Here is a 27,652-nt window from a genome sequence, read left to right on the forward strand (position 1 = left end):
TTCCTTTTAACCTTTTGTCCACAAGCGCAGGTCAGACTCACACAATGGCAGCCAAAGTGCGTCTATTATCAAGAGTATCGGAGAGACCCCCATTAATAGCGCCTGCAGAGCGCCCCCAAGAAATTATAGTGCCCACGTAAAGGTGGCAACAGAGTGACCTCAAGAAGCAATGGCGGCAGCAAAATATACCCCATAGACAGCCTGATGCCTAATTTTTGAGCTTTTCTGACCTTGTATGGGGTTTAGTTGACTGGATGCAGCTAACACCTGATATGATGAGATTTTGTATATGGGGGGGAGTCTGCTAGGAACGTTCCAGCTTGGAATAATAAGTGTCATGCAGATAAGAGTCACAGACTGCGAAGTCTTCCATTTATATCGTGAGCTATGTCAGTGCTACAGCCGGCGTTTAACTGTTTAGTTGTTGGGTTCTGTCAACGTTTTTATAATTTTTCTAGGACGAATAGCACCATCAAGTATGAAAGACTGCGCAACAGAAGCTCGGAACTTGGCCACCAATGAAAATACGAGCACGGCCTTAAATGTAGAAACCGGACATTAGTCACGAATAAAGAGAACCCAAAGCATTAACCATAAGCAATAAGGAGGAAAGATAAAAGTGAGAGCTGACCTTTCACTGAACTTGGCATTTTTCTTAAAAAAAAAATGTCGTCCAAGAGACCAGATAAGTGTCAGACAATGGTGGATAGCCATGAGCTGGTCTATTGGACAGTCATGAGTTTGAGATAGTGAGAAATATCTGTGTTTGGGGTCAGGTCTGATGAGACGAGAAGTGACCCTGCAACCTGACCAACTGGTGTCACCATTGATGTGGATAACTGCTATTATTATTAGGCCTGCTGGATGAGTGGTAAACCGAGGTGGCCTTGGATGTTGTGAATGGTTTTGGCTGAGGACCATCTCTATTCTTTTATCTATATCGTCGTTGGGTATAAACCGAGCTGCCCTGGTTGAAGCAAGTGACCCGAGTGACCTAACTAATGCTAAACTCTGCAACTATCTGCTGTGAACTATTTTGTGAACGTATCATGAGACTGCTCCTTCTGCTGCTGGTAACTGCCAATCTCAGAGCCTCAACTCTGATTTGTGATCACTAAACTCAGTGCCTCAACGCTAATATGTAACCACCAAGCTCAAGTGCCTCAATGCTAATATGTAACCACCAAGCTCAGAGCCTTAACTCTAATATGTAACCACCAAGCTCAGAGCCTCAACGCTAATATGTAACCACCAAGCTCAGAGCCTCAACGCTAATATGTAACCACCAAGCTCAAGTGCCTCAACAATAATATGTAACCACCAAGCTCAAGTGCCTCAACAATAATATGTAACCACCAAGCTCAGTGCCTCAACAATAATACGTAACCACCAAGCTCCAGTGCCTCAACAATAACATGTAACCACCAAGCTCAGTGCCTCAACAATAATACGTAACCACCAAGCTCAGTGCCTCAATGCTAATATGTAACCACCAAGCTCAGAGCCTCAACGATGTAACCACCAAGCTCAGAGCCTCAACGCTAATATGTAACCACCAAGCTCAAGTGCCTCAACAATAATATGTAACCACCAAGCTCAAGTGCCTCAACAATAATATGTAACCACCAAGCTCAGAGCCTCAATGCTAATATGTAACCACCAAGCTCAGAGCCTCAACGATGTAACCACCAAGCTCAGAGCCTCAACGCTAATATGTAACCACCAAGCTCAAGTGCCTCAACAATAATATGTAACCACCAAGCTCAAGTGCCTCAACAATAATATGTAACCACCAAGCTCAGTGCCTCAACAATAATACGTAACCACCAAGCTCCAGTGCCTCAACAATAACATGTAACCACCAAGCTCAGTGCCTCAACAATAATACGTAACCACCAAGCTCAGTGCCTCAATGCTAATATGTAACCACCACGCTCAGTGCCTCAATGCTAATATGTAACCACCAAGTTCAGTGCCTTAACTTTGATTTGTAACCACCAAGCTCAGTGCCTCAACGCTAATATGCAACTACCAAGCTCAGTGCCTCAACAATACGTAACCACCAAGCTCAGTGCCTCAAAGCTAATATGTAACCACCAAGCTCAGTGCCTCAACAATAATATGTAACCACCAAGCTCAGTGCCTCAACAATAATACGTAACCACCAAGCTCAGTGCCTTAACTTTGATTTGTAACCACCAAGCTCAGTGCCTCAACGCTAATATGCAACTACCAAGCTCAGTGCCTCAACAATACGAAACCACCAAGCTTAGTGCCTCAACGCTAATATGTAACCAAGCTCAGTGCCTCAACGCTAATATGTAACCACCAAGCTCAGTGCCTTAACTTTGATTTGTAACCACCAAGCTCAGTGCCTCAACGCTAATATGCAACTACCAAGCTCAGTGCCTCAACAATACGAAACCACCAAGCTCAGTGCCTCAATGCTAATATGTAACCACCAAGCTCAGTGCCTCAACAATAATATGTAACCACCAAGCTCAGTGCCTCAATGCTATAATGTAACCACCAAGCTCAGTGCCTCAACAATATGTAACCACCAAGCTCAGTGCCTCAACGCTAATATGTAACCACCAAGCTCAAGTGCCTCAACAATAATATGTAACCACCAAGCTCAGTGCCTCAACAATAATATGTAACCACCAAGCTCAGTGCCTTAACTTTGATTTGTAACCACCAGGCTCTGTGCCTTAATTTTAATGTGTAACCACCAAGCTCTGTGCCTCAATTTTGATGTGTAACCAAGCTCTGTGCCTCAATTTTGATGTGTAACCACCAAGCCCTGTGCCTCAGTTTTAATGTGTAACCACCAAGCTCTGTGCCTCAATTTTGATGTGTAACCACCAAGCTCTGTGCCCCAATTTTAATGTGTAACCACCCAGCTCTGTGCCTCAATTTTGATGTGTAACCACCAAGCTCTGTGCCCCAATTTTGATGTGTAACCACCAAGCTCTGTGCCTCAATTTTAATGTGTAACCACCAAGCTCTGTGCCCCAGTTTTAATGTGTAACCACCAGGCTCTGTGCCTCAGTTGTGATATGTAACCACCAAGTTCAGATCCTCAATTTTGATTTGCAACTACCAAGCTCTGTATCATGATACTGTGTGTAACTGCCAAGGTTTTGTTCTCATTGAGAGACTGTCACATCTATGGTATTTTTCTCATGCTAAATAAACAAATGTTACAGTTGAACCTTGCTAGGTCTGTGTGAGTGATTGTTCCAGCCCAGCCTCAAAGAGGGTAACAAGTTAAGGGTCCACGTGCAACCCCCTACACACACAAAACTGACTCTCTTACAGGAACCGTCATGTCATATACTTATATGGGTGTTATTGTATTGTGGTCATGCACATAAGGCCAAATACACATTGGACCCCCAATGACAGCTGTTGGAGTAATAAATAATCAGCTGTCATTACATATAATAAAAAATTGAGACCTAACTACATACTATGTGTGTTATATACGGGGTATGAGATTTCTAGGAGTGACATATTGGATCTCTTGCTACAAAGTCTGAATTTTCTGGCTTTACGTGGATCTACACATCATGGTAGACAGGTAAGTACTGTGACAACTGAGCTATTGTAATGCACAATTCCAATAATACATATTGTAAATCACCCCTGAAATGCTGAGGACCCCAACCAACAAGGCCAAAGCTCCAGCTGAAGTTGTAAATCACCCCTGAAAAGCTGAGAACCCCAACCAACAAGGCCAAAGCTCCAGCTGAAGTTGTAAATCACCCCTGAAATGCTGAGGACCCCAACCAACAAGGCCAAAGCTCCAGCTGAAGTTGTAAATCACCCCTGAAAAGCTGAAAACCCCAACCAACAAGGCCAAAGCTCCAGCTGAAGTTGTAAATCACCCCTGAAATGCTGAGGACCCCAACCAACAAGGCCAAAGCTCCAGCTGAAGTTGTAAATCACCCCTGAAAAGCTGAAAACCCCAACCAACAAGGCCAAAGCTCCAGCTGAAGACAACCCCGATTTGGAGGTGACTTTGTAGCAAATTATTCGCCCATAGGGTCTGTTTCTTATGGAGCAGCACACAAATAACCTATTAATTATATATCCATGGTGTATAATGACAACAGAGCTCATGTACAGATGGAGGGTGGACTCAATAGGACTTTGCAGATATATCCATTCTATAATGCAGACTGTAGTCATGATTGTCTTCAGCTATAGGTCCTGAAACCACCGACCTAACCATATCACAATATATAAGTTTAGTGCGTGCGTAACCATTGGGGGTGTGGTCACAGTGAAGCCCCGGAGCCTGAGAGGGTCAAAAAGTCTCTCTGCTCCATATGATTACACCAGCCCTAAAAATTACATAATAGGGTTTGGGGCCGAGGAACGTCCAAGTTACCTTTTTGGTTTTGAGGATAGGGTAACGGTTACGATGCGATACTTTAACCTTAGATAAAAGCACAGATCTCCTTTAAATTCTAGAACAATTTCCTAAACCCATTCCAATGTGTCCGATAGAAATACGAGGTCGGTGGTTCTGATTTTCCCTCCAAGAGCTGCTGTTACATCTCCAGAGAGCGAGCGTGTCTCTTCTCCTAAAGATCCCTCCTCCTCCTTATCCTCATCCTCCACCTCCTCCTCCTCCTCGGCCTCCCCCTGAAAAGGATAGATCCTGCACATCTTTTTTTTTTTTTCCCAGGCAGGAGAAGCGTTGCCCTGCCTCCTCCTTCTTCCATCGACAATTTCAATGGAAAAACATTGCAAATAATGCATATTCCTATCAAAACCTCCACCCCTTCCCCAGCGAACGAAGGGGATGGTGCACGGTCCGCCGTGGTCCGTCACTGGTTAATATTGCAGGAGAGGCTCAACGTGCACATGGGCCACCGTGCAAATCTGCCCTAAAAAAAAAAAGCCACAATTGACACCGTAGCTTTATAACTGCCGATGCCGGGGCGAAGGGATAAGAGCGCAGCATCGCCGCTGACATGTAGTCTTATCCACTCCCCCCGTGGTTACCACACCAGTAAGTTTACACATCTGCAATGACGTAGGCACCGGACCCATTTATGAAAATTAATGACTTCTTACATAACGATATATAGCCCTGCCCGGTACATTGTTGCATTGCTGTCATCACACCGGACCGTCACCGATCGCCCACCCTTTCCATCCCGAGCGTGCCCATGAGCTCTAACATTGGTCTTATTATTAATATCTAAACATTATCACTCCATTAAAGGGATATCGTTGCAGGTCATTCTTATTTTGCAACATAGATGACCAATTACCCAACCAAAATCCTAAATCTTTCCCAATGGGGGGTCCCTTTAAGCATCGTGAATGACCTGCCATCGCCGGTACTGTCAAAACCTTTGCAACAGTCAAGCATGCATCTTCCTAGATGGAAGGATGAAGAAGAAGAAGGAAAAAATAAAAAATGCTTACCGCCTCCGAATCTTCAAATCCATGTAGGTACAAATTGTCGTACATGGAGGTCTAGAATCCAATGCACCTTTCAATACAGAAAGAAAAAAAAAGAAAAAAGAAAAAAGCTAGCTCGACCACTGCTGGGAATTGAAGGCCTCAGCAAGACACCGAGCCTGAACTGTGATTTTTTTGTGTGTTTGTATTCCCAAGCCAAGATGCTGTTCATTCATATTATAGAGGGGAGGTTATCCCTAGAGGCAGTTCAGACCTGGCATTTTTATCTGTGTTCCAAATTCAGAGCATGAAAGCAAAACCCTTCCCCACCAAGGACTGGTGACTGGTGAGAGACCCAGGAATGTGCCCTGCGATTGGCTGCCAGCTCTCAGCTGAATGTTCATTTGCTTTGATAGTAAGATGACGAGCAGAAGGTCTATAATGTGCAATGCAAGAATCCTTCCCCGATTCCTTTTCCTTTTCCTTTTTTTTTTTTTTGCTTTCCTCCTTCCCTCCCCGTTTGGAAATTCCTGCTTGAATCCTACGCCGATTGCAAGCCAAATATGTTAAAAGAAAAAAGAAAAAAAAAAGAAAATTGCAACAGTTTTCACTTGTTGTTTATTTACACTGTGAATGATTCCTGTTTACTAAATGGATTCACAATGAAAAGTAAACAATTAGTTACAAATTATTTACTCAATAAAGATAACATTTTCCAAGCCTGTTGCCATTTAGTTTTTCCATTTCTTCCAAATCATTTTTTTTTTTTTTTTAATGATTGTAAGGAACCCGTAAAAATAATTTGTAGGGAAAAATAAATCGGGAAATGGTAAAAAAGAAAGTCGTTACCCAATGTACAATCATGGGCATACAGTTATTTTGTAGTAGTTCCTGGGAAAGTTGGGTGATGCAAAACCCGCAGACATTTCAATACAATGTTCCTTTAATCTTGGAAGACAGATCTTGCCGTCATTTTTTGGAAATAGCAAGACGTAAGATTTGCCTTTCAGGATTTAGGAAACGTTGGGTGACAACAACCCAGGAAGCGTAATGATGTCACCCAACTATATCCCAGAAGCAGAAACAGCAGAAAAAAAACCTTTACGTAGAACTCAAGCCCAAACTATTATCCCAAAATCATGCTTAAAGGGTTTTGCGGTTTCAGAAATCTCCTGTCTACAATTTGTTAAAAAAGAAAACCAATGTGCATTACTCACCGTCCCCGGGTCCGTCCCAGCGCTGAGTCTACGTCTCTTCTGCCGGTGTCTGCAATGCTGATGTTATATTGCTGCAATCAGTTATTGGCTACTGAGGTGTCAACATTAGACATTGACAGGCATCGGAAGCAAATGGGGAGACTCAGTGTTGGACCCGGGGAGGGTGAATAAAGCTAGTTTGAAATTTTGAAAAACAAACTGTAGCCGGGAGGCAGGGAGTTTCGAAAACACCTTTAAAGAAGTAAAGGGGTTGTCTGGGCACGTGACATTGATGACTTACGTCAGATCGGAAAACCTTATGCTCAGATCAGAAGACTTGGCCTGACCATGCGGTCTTTGAGCCAACTGCTTCATAGGCATACATAAATCGGAGAGACTCAAGGGTTGAGCTGGTTTTCCAATCCTTGCACAGTCCGTGTTTCATGGATGTTGGAAACCTACCTTATTTTTAGGATATATCATAAATATCACATCATTGGCGGTCCAACACCCGGCATCCAGACCGATCAGCAGCGATCTCTTGGACAGGAGATGAGAACCCCTTTAAACCTTTTCCAAAATGTCCAAAATACCAGTACATCCCACGCAGGGTGCACATGTGAGAGCTGAATCACCTGCACACAATACAAGTACATCTGCCTCTAACAGCAGCGACCAGAGATTGCTCCAATTGTTGCTGTTTAGACACTTACATGCTGGTGTCAGTCTCTCACAATGATGTTTTAGTGTTGCAGTGAAGGTGAGTGTCTGCTCTGGTGCCCATCACCACCTCATGACACGATTATGGGGTGCCGATGGATTGCCTCACCGAAGGCCTCCAGAGCCACCATCTTTGTCTTCCCATGAAACTGATAGGAGAATGTGATTTTTAACATATTCTACAATACCAAAATATTGCAGAATATAGTACAAGCGAGCAGACGATCAAGGGTCAAGTCCCCAAATAGTTGCTAAGTAAAAATTAATTTTAAAAGTTTTAAAATATTTTAAAAAATAGAAAAGAAACAGTAAAGTTTGAATCAAACCCTTTTCCCAATCCAAACATAACAAAATTTAAAAAAGCTAAAAAAAAAATGATAAAAATAATGATTAAAAAAATTGGTATTGACATGGCCGAAAAATAAGAACAATGACATTATAAAATTCTTTAATACATATAATAAAAGGCATAAATAAATAAATAAATAAATAAATAAATAAATAAATGGCAAAACGCAATAAAAAGCAATCAAAGCATCGTATGTACCCCAACATGGTACCAATAAAAACAACAGCTCGCCACACACAAAAAAAGCTCTCATACAACTATGTAAATGGAAGAAAAAAAAGAGTTATGTCTCTTGAAAGAGGGGGAGGAGAGATCGAGAACACAAAGTATAGAAATCCGCCTGGTCACCAGTCGGGAAGGAGTTAAAAAGTAAAACCCAAGCCAGGTCATGGAGACATTCAGGAGACCGCAGACAGGTAGCAGGATAACTGGAAGCCACAGACAGACTGGAGACATCCCAGAGACTGCAGACAGATAGCAGGGTTACTGGAAGCTGCAGGCAGACAGGAGAAGTCCTGGAGACCACAGACATGTAGCAGGGTCACTGAAAGCTAAAGGCAGACTGGAGACGTCTGTAAGACAGCAACATGTCACAGGGTTACTAAAAGCTGCAGGCAAACCAAAGACCTCCACGAGACCACAGATAGGTAGCAGGGTTACAGGAAGCCGCAGAAAGACTGGAGACATCCCAGACACTGCAGACAGTTATTGGAAGCTGCAGACAGACTGGAGAGGTCAAGGAGATCTCAAACAGGTAGCAGAGTTACTAGAATCTGCAAGCAGACATGAGACATCCTGGAGATGGCAGACAGGTGGCAAAATTACTGAAAGATGCAGTAAGATCGGAGACATCTGGGAGACCGTAAATAGGTAGAAGAGTTACTGGAAGCCGCAGGCAGACCAGAGATGTATGGAAGACTGTAACAGATAGCAGGGCTTACTGGAAGCCAAAGTCAGACATGAGACATCTGGGAGACCACAGACAGGTAGCAGGGTTACTGGAAACCGCAGGCAGACTGGAGACCTCTGGGAGATCGCAGACAGGTACGAGAGTTACTAGAAGCTGTTGACAAACTGCTGGAGACACCTGGGAGACCACAGACACGTAGCAGAGTTACTGGAAGCCGCAAGCAGAAATTATTATTTATTTATATAGCACCATTGATTCCATGGTGCTGTACATGAGGAGTTACATACAAAGTTATAGATATCGCTTACAGTAAACAAATTAGCAGTGACAGACTGGTACAGAGGGGAGAGGACCCTGTCCTTGTCGGGCTTACATTCTACAGGATTATGGGGAAGGAGACAGTAAGTCAGGGGTTGCAGTAGATGCGATGGTGTTGAGTTGGCCGCGTAGTCATTGCAGGTTGCAAGCTTTTTTGAAGAGATGGATTTTCAGGTTCCATGTGAAGGATTTGGAGCGCCCCCAGACACAGGGCCACGAGTTCTCGGTACCGGGCCTCTCTGGTTCGGTTCTGAGGCTGTCACGGTGGCTAGACCCGGTCCGCGACCCTGCTAAGGGGCGTCCAATAAAGGTGGTACAGTCAGTCAGGGGTTCGTGACGCCACCTGTGGTGTTCGGTCAGGGTGACCGACGCTGCTGTGGGGTCCGCTGGGGTGATGGAATGGCAGCTGGATGGTATACCTTCCCACAGGTGAAGTATGTCCCCAGGGCTTCCCAGTAAGGTGGATGGTAATGGTGTAGGGTGCAGTCAAAAACGAGGACACAGGGTTGCAGTCTCTTTACTGAAGACTTCAGGATCCTCAATCCAGAGCACGTTTAACAGGGCTATCTGAGACCGGCCGGTCCGATGGGCACATCCAGAGTTTCCTTCGCAGATGGAAATTGTTGCCTACCTGTGTGTTGTAGTCCTACCCTGCTGAGCATTCCGAATAGTCCTCACAACTGCTATTCTCGTTCGCTCGTCCTCTACAGATCTCTCTCTTTTTGGTTCCAGATGTTTCTAGTTCAACGTCACCCAGGTATGTTATGGCTAGGACGCACCCGTATGACGGGAAGGCCTGGAGGTCTTCCGGGACCCTAGAGACACCCCTCTCCCACTGTTGCCCCCTATGTCTTCGTAGGTGTAGTAAGGTAGACAGCCAACCTATGATTAACTGTCCTGCGGAGCTCGAAGTAAGGCCTAGAGTCAGTTACTCCCGCGGTGTTCCGGCCACCAGCTACGCGCCTCAGTAGGATGTTGCCTCGGTCTCACGGCACGACTCCTACTGGTACTCCTTTGTGCTTGATCTCGTTTACACTGTTCCACAATATCCTTCCCTTCGTGTCTCTCTCTTGGATACCGCCGCAGGGTGTGCAGGCGCGGTTCCGTTACGTTCTGCTCTGTTTGCTAGGCACCTGCCAGGTTCCCACGCCTGACAGGGACCCCCCTGTGTCTTCTCCCTGCAACACCCCCTGCCACGAGATGTTGCCTGAATCCAACCCAGTCAGCTTCTGACTAACTTCCTCCCCAACCCCTAGTTTTACCAGCGTGAGGAGTGGCCCAATAAATAAAGCCTTTTTCTCCCCCTAGTGGCCGGAGTGTGAAGTGTAATGTGTTCTGGTGATACCTGGTCAGGAGAACTCCTTTAGTGCCATCAGACGTACCATCACTCCCCTTAGTGGCAGAGTGTCATACTGCAACGACCAGATCTCTGGGGCGCTGCAGATCCAAATGTGGTGGATAACCGGACGTGTTGGGGCACAGAATTTTAGATGATGGGGGATATTCGGGAAAAATCTTGGAGGCAATTGGGTGGGAGCGAATAAGCGTGGAGGAGAGAAGGAGGTCTTGGGAGGACCGGAGATTACGTGAGGGAAGATATTGGGAGATTAGTTCAGAAATATACGGAGGAGAAAAGTTATGGATGGCTTTGTAAGTCAGTGTTAATAGTTTAAACTGGATATGCTGGGAAATTGGGAGCCAGTGAAGGGATCTGCCCTCATCCGGGCACACAGTGGGATAGAGATGATGGTCAGCGGCACAGTGGAAGAAGCGGAAAGTTAAATAGATAAGGTCGCAGTTGAAGTACACAGTCCAGTGGACACAGCCACAGGCCAGTTCTTAGCAGGCACCGCAAGGATGGGACTAAGCAGTGCCTCCGCGGTGGTGAGCGGAGCCAAGGTATGCACTCTATCCTGGTCACTACCCGGTGCGGATGTCTCCCTGGGCTGGGGGTAGAATGTGTCGGCAGTATCGCTAGCCGGAGATACAGGGGCAGCTGTATCACTACTCACAAGCTCGTTCCCCGCCAAGTTTCCTGTCTTCCCGCACAGACTGCTATTTATGTCGGACCCACCCCCCTCAGTCAGGTGTCCTGAACTGCTCCAGTCCAAAATCTCTTCCCCCTGAAACACTGGTGACAGCCCCGACAGTTCCATCCTAGAAACGCAAGAGAGACCGCAAGTTTGGCTCTCCTCCCTACAGACACATACATACCTCCCAACCGTCCCGGATCCAGCGGGACTATCCCAATTTTGACAGTCAGCCCCGCGATCCCGGGCGGGACATTAGTTGTCCCGCACTGGTTGGGAGGTGTGCTGCAATATCAGCCAGTCAGCCTCATCCCTGCACATAATGGCTGCTCTGTGCGCACATGACCTGTGATGAAGTCACAGGATGGGAGGAGTCAGGGGGGTCACATGATCGGGAGGGCCTCCGTGTACAGGACTCTGCTGGTTGTCATGGCGCCAGACGAGGGTAAGCGTATGTGTGAGGTCAGGAGGTGTATACAGTGTGGATGTAGCAGAGCCGTGTGTGTATGAGGTCTACGGATTGGAGCAGCGTGTGAAAGGTGTACGGAGCAGAGTCGTGTGTGTACGAGGTGTACCAAGCAGAGCCGCGTGTGTACGAGGTGTACGGAGCGGAGCAGTGTGTGAAAGGTGTATGGAGCAGAGTCGTGTGTGTAAGAGGTGTGCGGAACGGAGCAGAGTGTGAAAGGTGTATGGAGCATAGTCGTGTGTGTACGAGGTATACAGAGCGGAGCCGTGTGTACGAGGTGTGTGGAGCAGAGCCATGTGTGTACAAGGTATACGGAGCGGTGCAGCATGTGCAATGTGTATGGAGCGGAGCCGTGTGTACGAGGTGTATGGAGTGGTGCCGTGTGTGTACGAGATGTATGGAGAGGAGCCGTGTGTGTATGAGGTGTACAGAGCGGAGCGGTGTGGGTGCAAGGTATACGGAGCGGAGCAGCGTGTGCAATGTGTATGGAGCGGAGCTGTGTGTGTACAAGGTGTACGGAGTGGTACCGTGTGTGTACGAGATGTATGGAGAGGAGCCGTGTGTGTATGAGGTGTACGGAGCGGAGCCGTGTGTGTGCAAGGTATACGGAGCGGAGCAGCGTGTGCAATGTGTATGGAGCGGAGCCATGTGTACAAGGTGTACGGCGTGGTACCGTGTGTGTACGAGATGTACGGAGCGGAGCCGTGTGTGTATGAGGTGTACGGAGCGGAGCCGTGTGTGTGCAAGGTATACGGAGCGGAGCAGCGTGTGCAATGTGTATGGAGCGGAGCCGTGTGTGTACAAGGTGTACGGAGTGGTACCGTGTGTGTACGAGATGTATGGAGAGGAGCCGTGTGTGTATGAGGTGTACGGAGCGGAGTGTGTGTGTACAAGGTGTACGGAGCGGAGCAGCGTGTGCAATGTGTATGGAGCGGAGCCGTGTGTGTACAAGGTGTACGGCGTGGTACCGTGTGTGTACGAGATGTACGGAGCGGAGCCGTGTGTGTATGAGGTGTACGGAGCGGAGCCGTGTGTGTGCAAGGTATACGGAGCGGAGCAGCGTGTGCAATGTGTATGGAGCGGAGCCATGTGTGTGCCATTACACTGTATGGACCATCACGTGGGGCAAGTATACTGTACGCAGCATCATGTGGGGCCATTATACAGTATGGAGCATAATGTGGCCATGTGCCATTTATAACACTAGTGTTTTCTTATGTTGTAGGGGGGCTCGACCATCCCTAACACCATTGATTTCCAACATGGGGCTCTCCAGCTGTTGCAAAACTGTAACTCCCAGCACATCACGACAGCCGCAGGCACTATCCGGTTATACCAACAATAACTGAAAACCAGCAGAAATCCATTGCCACCAGTAAAATATACCATATGTTTGTCTGAATCCCGTGCCACTGGCTGATCGGACCTGCAGGGCACATATCCGTGGAAGTAGATGTATATATTTTTCCACTACAGTCTGAAATGGTTTTCATGCTATAAGTGCCTCCCTGATGATTGCCCCCATCTTCAATCTCTTAGAAGACAAGAACAGCAATAATAGGGATATCCAGGTATTGATTATATTGCTTTCCACAGACTGTAACATAAGGTATAATTGCAGCCCAGACTAATTAATTTTGTGGGAGTATAAAATTACTTTTTGAAGCATTTGTCATTTTTTTAGTAGCACATTCATTTTCCTGTAGAGGGTGCATAAACTTTAGCCAATGCTTAGCCTAATGGTGTAAGCCTCGGATGTAGGCACCAATCATTTTTCTCCAGTTGTGTCAATAACAAACTCATTTCAGTCAGACATTGACAAATTGAATGAAGAAAAGAGCTGGAGACAGAAAAATCTAGGGGATTTAAAGACGCAGATTGGATATTAACTGTGCATAGGGACGTCTGTGGTTATAGGGACATCTACATAAATGATGGGGCCCCTTAGCAAAATGTAACATAACGTTGTAACTCAGAAAACCAGCATTAATACATTGATTGGAGTTCCAAATCCTCTGCTTCCTTCATTTAATTAAAAAAAAAAAAAAAAAAAGTCGATCTGCGGCCACCACTAGGGGGAGCTCACTGAATATGGATTTATACAGAGACAGCTATGATTTGATTCTGCAAATGAGGCCATAAAGTGAAAATCATATAGAACCACCAAAACAAAAAACTATTTATAGAAAGAACAAGTACGATATAAAAATACAATTTTTATTAAACAATAAAATCAAGTAATAAAATAAACATGCATAAAACATGGAAAGACCACAGATAAGGAACAATGGTGGCCAAACCCGGACATATCAAACATACAAAGAAAGTTACATACATATCATATATTAGTAAGAGGAGCAGAAAGGGCCTGCAAGGCTAGTCAAGGTAAGAGCAGTGTATAAACAAAAACACAACTAAATATGTCCATATAGAATATAGTCAGACTAAAAAATGATATAAAAAGTAATTAGTATATATACATCCCAGTATGAGATCTGGCAAATAAAAATAGTATACCACTCATGATATACACCAGGGATATATAGTAGACCACAACAAATATTAAAGGAAAGCGTGTCAAGAAAATGATACATCAATATACCTGCAGCAGACCACCTAAGTAGGATTCTAGTAAATCATTACCTTAAAGGTTTGTATGTCCAGGAGTCCACTACACCCGACGCGCGTTTCGCATTGAAATGCTTCATCCAGGGGTGGTGTTATTTTATTGCTTGATTTTATTGTTTAATAAAAATTGTATTTTTATATTGTACTTGGTCTACCTCTAAAGCGTTTTAGTGGATTTATGCAGAGACAACTGCAAATATCTTAGTCATTTCCCTTTTGGCAGCTGTCTAAGCGTTACTATGACTATCTGTTGGAAGCCGGAAACGCGATTCAATGCAGAAACACCTTTTAGGCCCTATGGAAGTTACTCTGCTTCTATGGAAAGTATAACATTTTAATTCACACCCGCCGGTGGAGGAACACCATTCATTTCAGCAGTTTCTCAGTTTTTCTTAAGTGACCAATCAATGCAGCCCAGTATGTTGCTAGAGTCTTGAAAATTCAGTGTCACAAGCCCCAAAATGTAAGTTTTTCACGACACCCCTTACCCATGAAAAAAAAAAAAAATCAAAGATGATGTCTTTTCTGATTGGAGTAGATCACTTTGTCATTTGTTTTCTATCTGTTTCAGACCACTATGGCACCTTCTTTCAGCCCCGGCTTGCCTCTTGACAGAAACTCCCTTGACCTCATGTGGTTACTTTATCCCCCTTTTTCTTGTCCAGGTCCTCTATCTCTTGTTTAATTTCCTAACCTTCATTTGCCCATTATTTTTTGTGTAATATACCTGTTAGGGGTTTGCTTGGTAAAGTGGATTCTCTAAGCCGGCAGTCTGGGTAAACAGCACAGATTAGAAACAATGGTGCAGCAGATTTGGTCTTGATGAATGACACATGGATCAACAAGATACAGGACAGCAGGGTATGCATTATAGCAGATAAGCAGAGCTGATAGCACAGATACACAAGTTAACTATAACTGTATAGGAACCTGATATTTTCCAGCATGAATGCAGACAATCAGAGGCCTAGTCTGATATATTTCAGCAAGGTAATGGTTAATCACTGGTATGACAGGAGAAAAAAAAAGTCTGGCATAACCCAGCAAGGAAATGGTTAATAGCAGTGATGTAGTCTATGCAAATTGGGACTTGTAGCATGGAAATGGTTAACCACAGGATAACAGTGAAGTATAGGCAAACTGGAGACTCCCTTAAAACATGTGTTACTTTGACTACAGAGGCCAGATGTGATCCATGGCTTGTCTCTTGACAGAAACTACCTCGACCTCAGGTGGTTACTTTATCCCCATTTGTCTTGTCCAGGTGCTCTATTTCTTGCTTCATTTCCGAACATTCATTGTCCTTTACTTTTTGAGTAATATACCTGTTAAGGGCTCACCTGGTAAAGTGGATTCTCTAAGCTGGTGGCCTGACTAAACAGCACAGATTGGAGGCAATGGTGCAGTAGATCATGTTTTGATTAATGATACATGGATCAACGAGACGCAGGACAGCAGGGTATGCAGGATAGCAGATAAGCAGAGCAGGTAGCATAGATACACAAGTTAACAATAACTGTATAGGAACCTGATATTTTCCAGCATGGATGCAGTTAATCACAGGCATACCATGTAATATATTTCAGCAAGGTAATGGTTAATCAATGGTATGGCAGAAAAACACATTTTGACTGCTATAATCCAGCAGGGAAATGGTTAATAGCAGTGATGTAGTGTATGCAAATTGGGACTTGTAGTGAGGAAATGGTTAACCACAGGATAGCAGTGAAGTATAGGCAAACTGGAGACTCCCTTAAAACAGGTGTTACTTTGGCTACAGAAACCAGATGTGATCAACACTTAAAACAATTGTGAGAAATGGATAGCTTGCTGGCTGAGAGGTTGGTGTGTGCAACACCTAGTAAGCTGAAGTAAGTTTGGAAATAATGCTGATGGTAACATGGAAGTCAAGAGTAGCCGAGGTCTTGGTAGACACTTGGCTGGAGTTGAGCCGAATGAAGTAGTAGCAAACTCATGACATGTTTGAGGCAACTGTGGACAATGCTACGTTAAAGGCCTAGGGTGAGGATGTCAGGACTCTAGGGAGGCAGGTATAGGAGAAGGGAGCAAGGCCCGGCACTGGAGCCGAGACAGGCGAGTAACCATACTAGTAGGGGCAGGTGAAAGTGGTCATACACAGGGGAAGAAAGGCTGTTGTTCCCTTCTCCAAGTCATCATAGCTGTTCTTCTTGTGTTTCACCATCAGAGGTTGTGGTTGCTCCATACTGCCAAAAATGAAATATTACACACAAATGGGGAAAAGGTGGATGGGACATAGGTCAGAGCATAGCGCTGGAAGTCACGCGGCTGGTTCTTCAACTCACTGTATGCTCAGATTTTCTAGCAGCCCTGCCGTGAGCGGCGTGAACTGGGTGGGGGAAGTGACACCTCACCTGCGTACATGTCTCGGTTATAAAAAATAGGTTGTCAGTTTTTAAGCCCATTCAGTTATTGTTCTGAAGAGCGAAGTTGGGAATGTTTCTTACTGCAGAATCCTGGCTGTCTCCTCTCAGGAAACCTGTTGGCCAAGTTTACCCACATGTGTCTCCGGCGCTGCAGTGGTGACTTCATGCAGGCAGCGCTGCAACCAATCGCTGAGCTTAGTGGCTCTGTTGATGAAAACAAAATGAGTGACTGATCTCAGTGATTAGCTGCAGCGCTGTCAACGTGATGTCACTACTGCAGCCAAACAACAAAGAGCAAGGAAGCAGCGAAGTCTCCTATGTTATCTGTATACGTCAAATGTATGTGTGCAGTAGATGTTATAATTAACTGTGCGCGGCTTTCAGACACCAGCAAACTACCATAAACAGCTTGATATATTGGGGGCCCAAAGAAAAGTTTGTAGTTTTTTTGCACTGTGTCAGACCTTCTCTCTAAACCCTGACAATGTGCGAAATAATAAAAAAAACTGTAAACATATTAGTAAGTAAAATATGGTAGACACATAATTAGGACGTCAGGATAATGGAATCATTTTAGATATCATCTGATTTATCGTACACAGGACGGTCGTATTGACGTGAATAAATTGCAGTACCACTTACTTCTAATAGGTGGCGACAGAGCTGAATTTATGAAACTAACTGATCTCGCTCTGGATACACTAAACACAGTTATGATTTGAAATGTAAAACGGATTAATAATCTTTGGAATCGCAAACATAAAATAGGGTCACAATGATGCTGTCATTATCATCAGGGATGCATCACTGAACTGCCATTAAAGCTGCACACAGGGATCTCAAAGAGGCAGATATGGGGCCCAAAGAGAAAGGGGACCCAGCCCTGGGTTTGTGCCATCCCCTTTGGTACTGAAGATACTTCCACTATAATTTATGTCAGGTTCTGGTGTCAATTTTTTTTTAAAGAGCTGTATACAGGGAGAATGGTGGCTCAGTGGTTAGCACTGTATGGTGGCTCAGTGGTTAGCACTGTATGGTGGCTCAGTGGTTGGCACTGTACGGTGGCTCAGTGGTTGGCACTGTACGGTGGCTCAGTGGTTGGCACTGTACGGTGGCTCAGTGGTTGGCACTGTACGGTGGCTCAGTGGTTAGCACTGTACGGTGGCTCAGTGGTTAGCACTGTACGGTGGCTCAGTGGTTGGCACTGTACGGTGGCTCAGTGGTTGGCACTGTACGGTGGCTCAGTGGTTGGCACTGTACGGTGGCTCAGTGGTTGGCACTGTACGGTGGCTCAGTGGTTGGCACTGTACGGTGGCTCAGTGGTTGGCACTGTACGGTGGCTCAGTGGTTAGCACTGTACGGTGGCTCAGTGGTTAGCACTGTACGGTGGCTCAGTGGTTAGCACTGTACGGTGGCTCAGTGGTTAGCACTGTACGGTGGCTCAGTGGTTGGCACTGTACGGTGGCTCAGTGGTTGGCACTGTACGGTGGCTCAGTGGTTGGCACTGTACGGTGGCTCAGTGGTTAGCACTGTACGGTGGCTCAGTGGTTAGCACTGTACGGTGGCTCAGTGGTTAGCACTGTACGGTGGCTCAGTGGTTAGCACTGTATGGTGGCTCAGTGGTTGGCACTGTATGGTGGCTCAGTGGTTGGCACTGTATGGTGGCTCAGTGGTTGGCACTGTATGGTGGCTCAGTGGTTGGCACTGTACGGTGGCTCAGTGGTTAGCACTGTACGGTGGCTCAGTGGTTAGCACTGTACGGTGGCTCAGTGGTTAGCACTGTACGGTGGCTCAGTGGTTGGCACTGTACGGTGGCTCAGTGGTTGGCACTGTATGGTGGCTCAGTGGTTGGCACTGTATGGTGGCTTAGTGGTTGGCACTGTATGGTGGCTTAGTGGTTAGCACTGTATGGTGGCTCAGTGGTTAGCACTGTATGGTGGCTCAGTGGTTGGCACTGTATGGTGGCTCAGTGGTTAGCACTGCAGGTTCGCAGCATTGGGATCCTGGGTTAAAATCCTACCGAGGACAACATCTGCAAGGAGTTTGTATGTGTGTCCCTGTGTCAGTGCGGGTTTCCTCTGGGTTCTCCGGTTTCCTCCCACACTCCAAAGACATACTCAAAGGGAATTGTGATCTCCATTGAAGATAATGTATGTAAAGCATTGCGGCATACTGGACCAGGTTTAATGAGTAGAAAAAAATAAGTATATCACCGGAACCGCTTCTCTATAGTCAGAGCTGTGTCACCAACATTTCGATCAAGCGCAATAAACACTTTTTTCCGTTTAGACAAAAAAATGTGAACACTGCAGCAAATCAGTGGCTGCGACTCTGGTCCAGGAGGTATTACATTTATCTTTTATTTTTTTCTTTAATGGAACCATTTCAAAGGGGTTGTCCCGTAGCCGACATCTCATATAGCCAGTTGCAGACCGCCCTTAGATGTTAACCGTCCAGGCGGTCCGCACTTTACTCTGCACTGATGTTCTAAAATGTCACTGCATAGTCAATATTATGCAGCTGTGAGCGTTGTGAGCTGGCGGTATTATTATTGCCATCTCTGCCTATCCGACTGCTGTATACACAGCGACAAACAAGTGGTATGTATACAGTATAGCAAGAGCAGCCTTGCTCCTCCAGACTCAGTAATCGTGTGATCACGGGGCTTACGGGAAGATCAGGAGCTGCTGGATTTTAGGAAACCTAGTCGGCTGTGCAAAGAAGGCAAGAGGCTGAATGTCCCTGTAACTGGGGCTAACATACCAGCCCCAGTTACAGAGGAAATCAACAATAAAAATAATAAATTAATATGTTAAAAGCCCCCCAACCATTTACCAAGGTGTTTTAAAAACTTATTGAGGGCAAAAAAAAATGCAATAAAGAAATAGAGAAAAAAAATTTACACCGCCATCGGAGTCGCTGTATCTTGGCCCACCCCTATTGAAAAAAAAAAATCTGTCTAATTATTTATTTATTTTCTACTGACAATAGAACACAATGTAAAATGTTTTTTTTTTCTTTAGCGGTCCTTTGTGTCGGGCGGGCAGCTCTGAAGCACAAACTGCTGCTCTACCATGTCTACTGTGCAGCCTGACATAAGAACACTTTCACAATTATAATATTTGGGCAGAACTGTGCTTTAAAGACTGTGCACACTGTTAACCCCTTCACGACCTTGGACCTATAGGTACGCCCAAGGTCGTTTCCCGCCTTTGATGTGAACCCGCATCTTTCCCTGCACATGACAGCTGATCTGATCCCCCCAAAAAGTTATGGCTTTGGAAATAAAAAAGGGGAGGAAGAAATGAAAGCGCAAAAATGGAAAAATCACAAGGTGGTTAAGGGTTTAATATAGAAAAATTATATATTTATTTTTTCTTTTTTAAATGTTAATGGTCACGATGTGGAAAAGCGGGTTTCCAACATGGTTCACTTACAAGCCCGCCTTGTATACAGTTTGCAATATGCTCCTACTTCAAAGCTTTCCTCGTTGCGAGGTCTGAGGGTCCTGGACGCTGCTGTTTTCATTAGCTCTTGAGTATCAGCTCAGCTTCTACAGTCCCAGAACAATGTCTTCTCCCTTTCGTTGACAGACTCTGATGCTGAGGCATGTATGATCCCCATACTCTGCTGTTAGACGTAAAGTCTCTGCTCTCTAATACACAATTTATGTCATTCAACCTCACTACGCCTGTGCTTTCTGTTGTGAATTCTGTGGCAGAGCTCCCTCCTGTGGTCACAAGTGGTACTTCGGCTGATTCTCTCTGGGAGCTTCCGTTTGTGGAGGAAACTGGTACTGCGGCTTCTGAGTTTCTTCCCTCAGGTGATCTGGTGAGGTCGTTAGGTGCTTCTCTACTTAACTCCACCTAATGCTTTGATCCTGGCTTCCTGTCAATGTTCCAGTGTTGGACTTGTGTTTCTCTGGATCATTCCTGTGGCCTGCTGCTCTGCATAGCTAAGGGCTTCTTTGCTATTTGTTGCTATTTTTTCTGTCCAGCTTGTCTATTTGTTTTGCTGGAAGCTCTGGGACGCAAAGGGTGTACCTCCGTGCCGTTAGTTCGGTACGGAGGGTCTTTTTGCCCCTTTGCGTGGTTTTCTTTAGGGTTTTGTGTAGACCGCAAAGTTATCTTTCCTATCCTCGTTCTGTCTAGAATATCGGGCCTCATTTTGCTGAATCTATTTCATCCCTACGTTTGTCTTTTCATCTTACTCACAGTCATTATATGTGGGGGGCTGCCTTTTCCTTTGGGGTATTTCTCTGAGGCAAGGTAGGCTTATTTTTCTATCTTCAGGCTAGTTAGTTTCTCAGGCTGTGCCGAGTTGCATAGGGAGCGTTAGGCGCAATCCACGGCTGCCTCTAGTTGTGTTTGGAGAGGATCAGGGATTGCGGTCTGCAGAGTTCCCACGTCTCAGAGCTCGTTCTGTTATTTTGGGTTATTGTCAGATCACTGTGTGTGCTCTGACCTCCATGTCCATTGTTATACTGAATTGCCTCTCATAACAGCTTTCCTCCCTACATACAGCCTGTGTAATCTACCCTCCCTGAACACTTGGATGCTTTCCTCTCATCTGCTGTGAACAACCTCTTTTAAACTTATAAAGAAGGAATTAGTGGTTGCACAAAGAGTAAACAAGGTCAGGAGAACTGTGCTGTGAGATCTATATCAGCTTCAGCAGGACAGCCGACTATGTGAAGGAGTTACCGGCGCTCTGCAGCAGCAAAATGGTGGGGAAATTTAATGAAGACTGTTTAGGACATTGATTTATTTTGCAATTAGGAAGAAAATGAACAACAATAAAAAATATAATTGCAAAGGTGTCCATAGCCTGTAATATAATTTGCACCTATAATAAAACTGAAACTCCGAATCTCCATATTCCGCTCAGGATTCAAGCACTAAAATGGAAATGAAGCTAATGCAGGGTCTGCTCGCCCTTATTATACATTCTGTAGCTCCTGCCAGAATATTCCTTTGTACCTGACTTGTAATGATGTCTTTATCGGAGCCTATTAATAGAACAGTCCAGAGCGCTCCGTTCTATCTAACACCGGAATATTCAATGCGAAGCGAATGAAAAACTGCAAACAAGCTGCAGGCCTATTGTAAGATAAGTTACCAGATGAGAAAAACTTTGCTTCTTTTTAAGTTGACCCTGTTCCTATTTTGTGTTCACCGAAGTCTGGTTGCCATGGAAACAGAACCAAGTCAAAAACTGAACTTTGTTCCGTAAGCGCCGCATTAATTTTTTTGCTTTTTTTTTTTTTGCTCGAGATCCTGACTTTCGATGCAGACTGAAGCTGGAGCTGATGCAACAGTACAGGGGATTTTATTTTTCTTATGCGCAACAATGTGTCTGTAGGAAAATAAATAAATAAATAAATATATATACAGTGGGGCAAAAAAGTATTTAGTCAGTCAGCAATAGTGCAAGTTCCACCACTTAAAAAGATGAGAGGCGTCTGTAATTTACATCATAGGTAGACCTCAACTATGGGAGACAAACTGAGAAAAAAAAACCCAGAAAATCACATTGTCTGTTTTTTTAACATTTTATTTGCATATTATGGTGGAAAATAAGTATTTGGTCAGAAACAAACAATCAAGATTTCAGGCTCTCACAGACCTGTAACTTCTTCTTTAAGAGTCTCCTCTCTCCTCCACTCATTACCTGTAGTAATGGCTCCTGTTTAAACTTGTTATCAGTATAAAAAGACACCTGTGCACACCCTCAAACAGTCTGACTCCAAACTCCACTATGGTGAAGACCAAAGAGCTGTCAAAGGACACCAGAAACAAAATTGTAGCCCTGCACCAGGCTGGGAAGACTGAATCTGCAATAGCCAACCAGCTTGGAGTGAAGAAATCAACAGTGGGAGCAATAATTAGAAAACGGAAGACATACAAGACCACTGATAATCTCCCTCGATCTGGGGCTCCACGCAAAATCCCACCCCGTGGGGTCAGAATGATCACAAGAACGGTGAGCAAAAATCCCAGAACCACGCGGGGGGACCTAGTGAATGAACTGCAGAGAGCTGGGACCAATGTAACAAGGCCTACCATAAGTAACACACTACGCCACCATGGACTCAGATCCTGCAGTGCCAGACGTGTCCCACTGCTTAAGCCAGTACATGTCCGGGCCCGTCTGAAGTTTGCTAGAGAGCATTTGGATGATCCAGAGGAGTTTTGGGAGAATGTCCTATGGTCTGATGAAACCAAACTGGAACTGTTTGGTAGAAACACAACTTGTCGTGTTTGGAGGAAAAGGAATACTGAGTTGCATCCATCAAACACCATGCCTACTGTAAAGCATGGTGGTGGAAACATCATGCTTTGGGGCTGTTTCTCTGCAAAGGGGCCAGGACGACTGATCCGGGTACATGAAAGAATGAATGGGGCCATGTATCGTGAGATTTTGAGTGCAAACCTCCTTCCATCAGCAAGGGCATTGAAGATGAAACGTGGCTGGGTCTTTCAACATGACAATGATCCAAAGCACACCGCCAGGGCAACGAAGGAGTGGCTTCGTAAGAAGCATTTCAAGGTCCTGGAGTGGCCTAGCCAGTATCCAGATCTCAACCCTATAGAAAACCTTTGGAGGGAGTTGAAAGTCCGTGTTGCCAAGCGAAAAGCCAAAAACATCACTGCTCTAGAGGAGATCTGCATGGAGGAATGGGCCAACATACCAACAACAGTGTGTGGCAACCTTGTGAAGACTTACAGAAAACGTTTGACCTCTGTCATTGCCAACAAAGGATATATTACAAAGTATTGAGATGAAATTTTGTTTCTGACCAAATACTTATTTTCCACCATAATATGCAAATAAAATATTAAAAAAACAGACAATGTGATTTTCTGGATTTTTTTTTCTCACTTTGTCTCCCATAGTTGAGGTCTACCTATGATGTAAATTACAGACGCCTCTCATCTTTTTAAGTGGTGGAACTTGCACTATTGCTGACTGACTAAATACTTTTTTGCCCCACTGATTATATACAGTGGGGCAAAAAAGTATTTAGTCAGTCAGCAATAGTGCAAGTTCCACCACTTAAAAAGATGAGAGGCGTCTGTAATTTACATCATAGGTAGACCTCAACTATGGGAGACAAACTGAGAAAAAAAAACCCAGAAAATCACATTGTCTGTTTTTTTTAACAATTTATTTGCATATTATGGTGGAAAATAAGTATTTGGTCAGAAACAAACAATCAAGATTTCTGGCTCTCACAGACCTGTAACTTCTTCTTTAAGAGTCTCCTCTTTCCTCCACTCATTACCTGTAGCAATGGCACCTGTTTAAACTTGTTATCAGTATAAAAAGACACCTGTGCACACCCTCAAACAGTCTGACTCCAAACTCCACTATGGTGAAGACCAAAGAGCTGTCAAAGGACACCAGAAACAAAATTGTAGCCCTGCACCAGGCTGGGAAGACTGAATCTGCAATAGCCAACCAGCTTGGAGTGAAGAAATCAACAGTGGGAGCAATAATTAGAAAATGGAAGACATACAAGACCACTGATAATCTCCCTCGATCTGGGGCTCCACGCAAAATCCCACCCCGTGGGGTCAGAATGATCACAAGAACGGTGAGCAAAAATCCCAGAACCACGCGGGGGGACCTAGTGAATGAACTGCAGAGAGCTGGGACCAATGTAACAAGGCCTACCATAAGTAACACACTATGCCACCATGGACTCAGATACTGCAGTGCCAGACGTGTCCCACTGCTTAAGCCAGTACATGTCCGGGCCCGTCTGAAGTTTGCTAGAGAGCATTTGGATGATCCAGAGGAGTTTTGGGAGAATGTCCTATGGTCTGATGAAACCAAACTGGAACTGTTTGGTAGAAACACAACTTGTCGTGTTTGGAGGAAAAAGAATACTGAGTTGCATCCATCAAACACCATACCTACTGTAAAGCATGGTGGTGGAAACATCATGCTTTGGGGCTGTTTCTCTGCAAAGGGGCCAGGACGACTGATCCGGGTACATGAAAGAATGAATGGGGCCATGTATCGTGAGATTTTGAGTGCAAACCTCCTTCCATTAGCAAGGGCATTGAAGATGAAACGTGGCTGGGTCTTTCAACATGACAATGATCCAAAGCACACCGTCAGGGCAACGAAGGAGTGGCTTCGTAAGAAGCATTTCAAGGTCCTGGAGTGGCCTAGCCAGTCTCCAGATCTCAACCCTATAGAAAACCTTTGGAGGGAGTTGAAAGTCCGTGTTGCCAAGCGAAAAGCCAAAAACATCACTGCTCTAGAGGAGATCTGCATGGAGGAATGGGCCAACATACCAACAACAGTGTGTGGCAACCTTGTGAAGACTTACAGAAAACGTTTGACCTCTGTCATTGCCAACAAAGGATATATTACAAAGTATTGAGATGAAATTTTGTTTCTGACCAAATACTTATTTTCCACCATAATATGCAAATAAAATGTTAAAAAAACAGACAATGTGATTTTCTGGATTTTTTTTTCTCAGTTTGTCTCCCATAGTTGAGGTCTACCTATGATGTAAATTACAGACGCCTCTCATCTTTTTAAGTGGTGGAACTTGCACTATTGCTGACTGACTAAATACTTTTTTGCCCCACTGTATATATATATATATATATATATATATATATATAGATATATATATATCTCTATATATATATATATATATATATATATATATATATATATATACATATATATATATATATATATATATATATATATATATATATATATATATATATATATATACAGTCAGATGTGTGGGAAGAAGCTTACACATAAACATGACTCATAGCACCACGGAGCCCCAGGAGCGGAGAATCTCAACAAGTTTTACACTTGCCTGTTTTGTTACCAAATATCTTAAATGCCGTTATCCTCATCAATGTGAATAAGGGGGCACTAATTGGGACATTGGGAATATGGAGGTCACTTAAAGGGTTAAAATTGTCCATTAAAAAAAAACCTCAGCAGTATTCTTGATTAACAGGAAAATGAATCATTAAAAAGTTTCTGCAACGTTCTAATAGTTTGTTTCAGAATTCGGTTTGCTAAGTTTCTGCCCAACTTTTGCCTCCCCAGTTTTTCCGACTTTTTTTTTTTTTTTAAATAGGGTATTGGGGCGCAGCTGAAGGAGGCAGGTTATGTGTTTTGATTCTTCATCATTTTCAAGATCACTGCTTGTGGTCAAGTGAATGGAGACAGCGAAAGGCAAAAATCCATCAACTTTTAGGCTGCTATGGCGTTCTTTCATACTTTTGGTAATTTAATCACTATTTTCATGCAAGCGTGGAAGATAAACAGAGAAAAACTTTAAGGCCATGTGTGCACGGATCAGATTTGGTTTTCTTTGGTACATCGGTACTACAAATCTCTTTTCTGGTCTGTTTGTTACAATGTGTCAGTGCAGGTAAGATTCCACTAGTTCAGAGAGGCATGAGTAGCTTATATACGATTGTAGCAAACATCTAAAAAATGCCGGCACATAAGTGTAATGTTGGAAAAAGACCTATTGATTAAATAATGTTTTTGCATTAAATGTAATTTTTTGCTTTCATTTTGCCAATTTCTTGTTCTATATCACAATCAGTATTAATAATGAGAAATCCTGCAATTTTCACACTGGCCATTAGGGCTTTTTAGACTCTAACTTCCTATTGTTTCAGGAAACAACACATGTACAAGAACAACAATGTTCGGATCCCAGCTCTTTCTTTTGTATTGAAGCATCTAATGCACATGTGCAAAAAAAAGCATTTGTGAATAGAAGGGGAGCAGGTGAGCTGTAACCACCGCCTATTGGTGGATCCTGTGTTATCAGTTGTGTGAAGATACCGTATGTTACTTGTCATTGTAATCCTGCCTCTGATCAAAATTCTTCCTGAAAGTACAAGTAGTAAGAGTCTGAAGAAGCCCTAGTGGTCAGTGTAAAAATTACAAGACTACTAATTTATTTATTTAATAAAGTCTGTGATGTGAAAAAAGATAATTACCCGAAAAAAAAATAAAAATATATATATATATACATACAGTTAGGTCCATATATATTTGGACAGAGACAACATTTTTCTAATTTTGGTTATAGACATTACCACAATGAATAATTCAGATGTAGTTGAAATTCAGACTTTCAGCTTTCATTTGAGGGTATCCACATTAAAATTGGATGAAGGGTTTAGGAGTTTCAGCTCCTTAACATGTGTTACTCTGTTTTTAAAAGGGACCAAAAGTAATTGGACAGATTCAATAATTTTAAATAAAATGTTCATTTTTAGTACTTGTTTGAAAACCGTTTGTTGGCAATGACTGCCTGAAGTCTTGAACTCATGGACATCACCAGACACTGTGTTTCCTCCTTTTTGATGCTCTGCCAGGTCTTCATTGCGGTGGTTTTCAGTTGCTGTTTGTTTTGGGCCTTTCTGTCTGAAGTTTAGTCTTTAACAAGTGAAATGCTGCTCAATTGGGTTGAGATCAGGTGACTGACTTGGCCATTCCAGAATATTCCACTTCTTTGCTTTAATAAACTCCTGGGTTGCTTTGGCTTTATGTTTTGGGTCATTGTCCATCTGTAGTATGAAACGATGACCAATCAGTTTGGCTGCATTTGGCTGGATCTGAGCACACAGTATGGCGGCTCTGAATACCTCAGAATTCATTCGGCTGCTTCTGTCCTGTGTCACATCATCAATAAACACTAGTGACCCAGTGCCACTGGCAGCCATGCATGCCCAAGCCATCCCACTGCCTCCGCCGTGTTTTACAGATGATGTGGTATGCTTTGGATCATGAGCTGTACCACGCCTTTGCCATACTTTTCTCTTTCCATCATTCTGGTAGAGGTTGATCTTGGTTTCATCTGTCCAAAGAATGTTCTTCCAGAACTGTGCTGGCTTTTTTAGATGTTTTTTAGCATAGTCCAGTCTAGCCTTTTTATTCTTGATGCTTATGAGTGGCTGCACCGTGCAGTGAACCCTCTGTATTTACTTTCATGCAGTCTTCTCTTTATGGTAGATTTGGATATTGATACGCCGACCTCCTGGAGAGTGTTGGTCACTTGGTTGGCTGTTGTGAAGGGCTTTCTCTTCACCATGGAGATTATTCTGCGATCATCCACCACTGTTGTTTTCCGTGGGCGCCCAGGTCTTTTTGCATTGATGAGTTCACCAGTGCTTTCTTTCTTTCTCAGGATGTACCA

The 27,652-nt window shown here is 44.1% G+C and overlaps 1 protein-coding gene across 3 annotated transcripts in view; it reads right to left on the reverse strand.

Annotated features, from left to right (window-relative positions):
- CACNB4 (calcium voltage-gated channel auxiliary subunit beta 4) overlaps nt 1-27,652 on the reverse strand; it is a 132,173-nt gene that overhangs the window by 64,515 nt on the left and 40,006 nt on the right. Inside the window, exon 1 of one of the 3 annotated variants that reach the window (XM_069732939.1) lies at nt 5,446-5,926. The exons of the other annotated variants lie outside the window; for them this stretch is intronic. Coding sequence (XP_069589040.1) covers nt 5,446-5,490 — 45 coding nt within the window. The 5' untranslated portion in view covers nt 5,491-5,926. Of the gene's footprint in view, nt 1-5,445; nt 5,927-27,652 lie in introns of those variants that run through there. 3 annotated transcript variants of the gene reach the window in all.

Source organism: Ranitomeya imitator, chromosome 7 (assembly GCF_032444005.1).
Source record: "Ranitomeya imitator isolate aRanImi1 chromosome 7, aRanImi1.pri, whole genome shotgun sequence".
Lineage (NCBI taxonomy): Eukaryota > Metazoa > Chordata > Amphibia > Anura > Dendrobatidae > Ranitomeya > Ranitomeya imitator.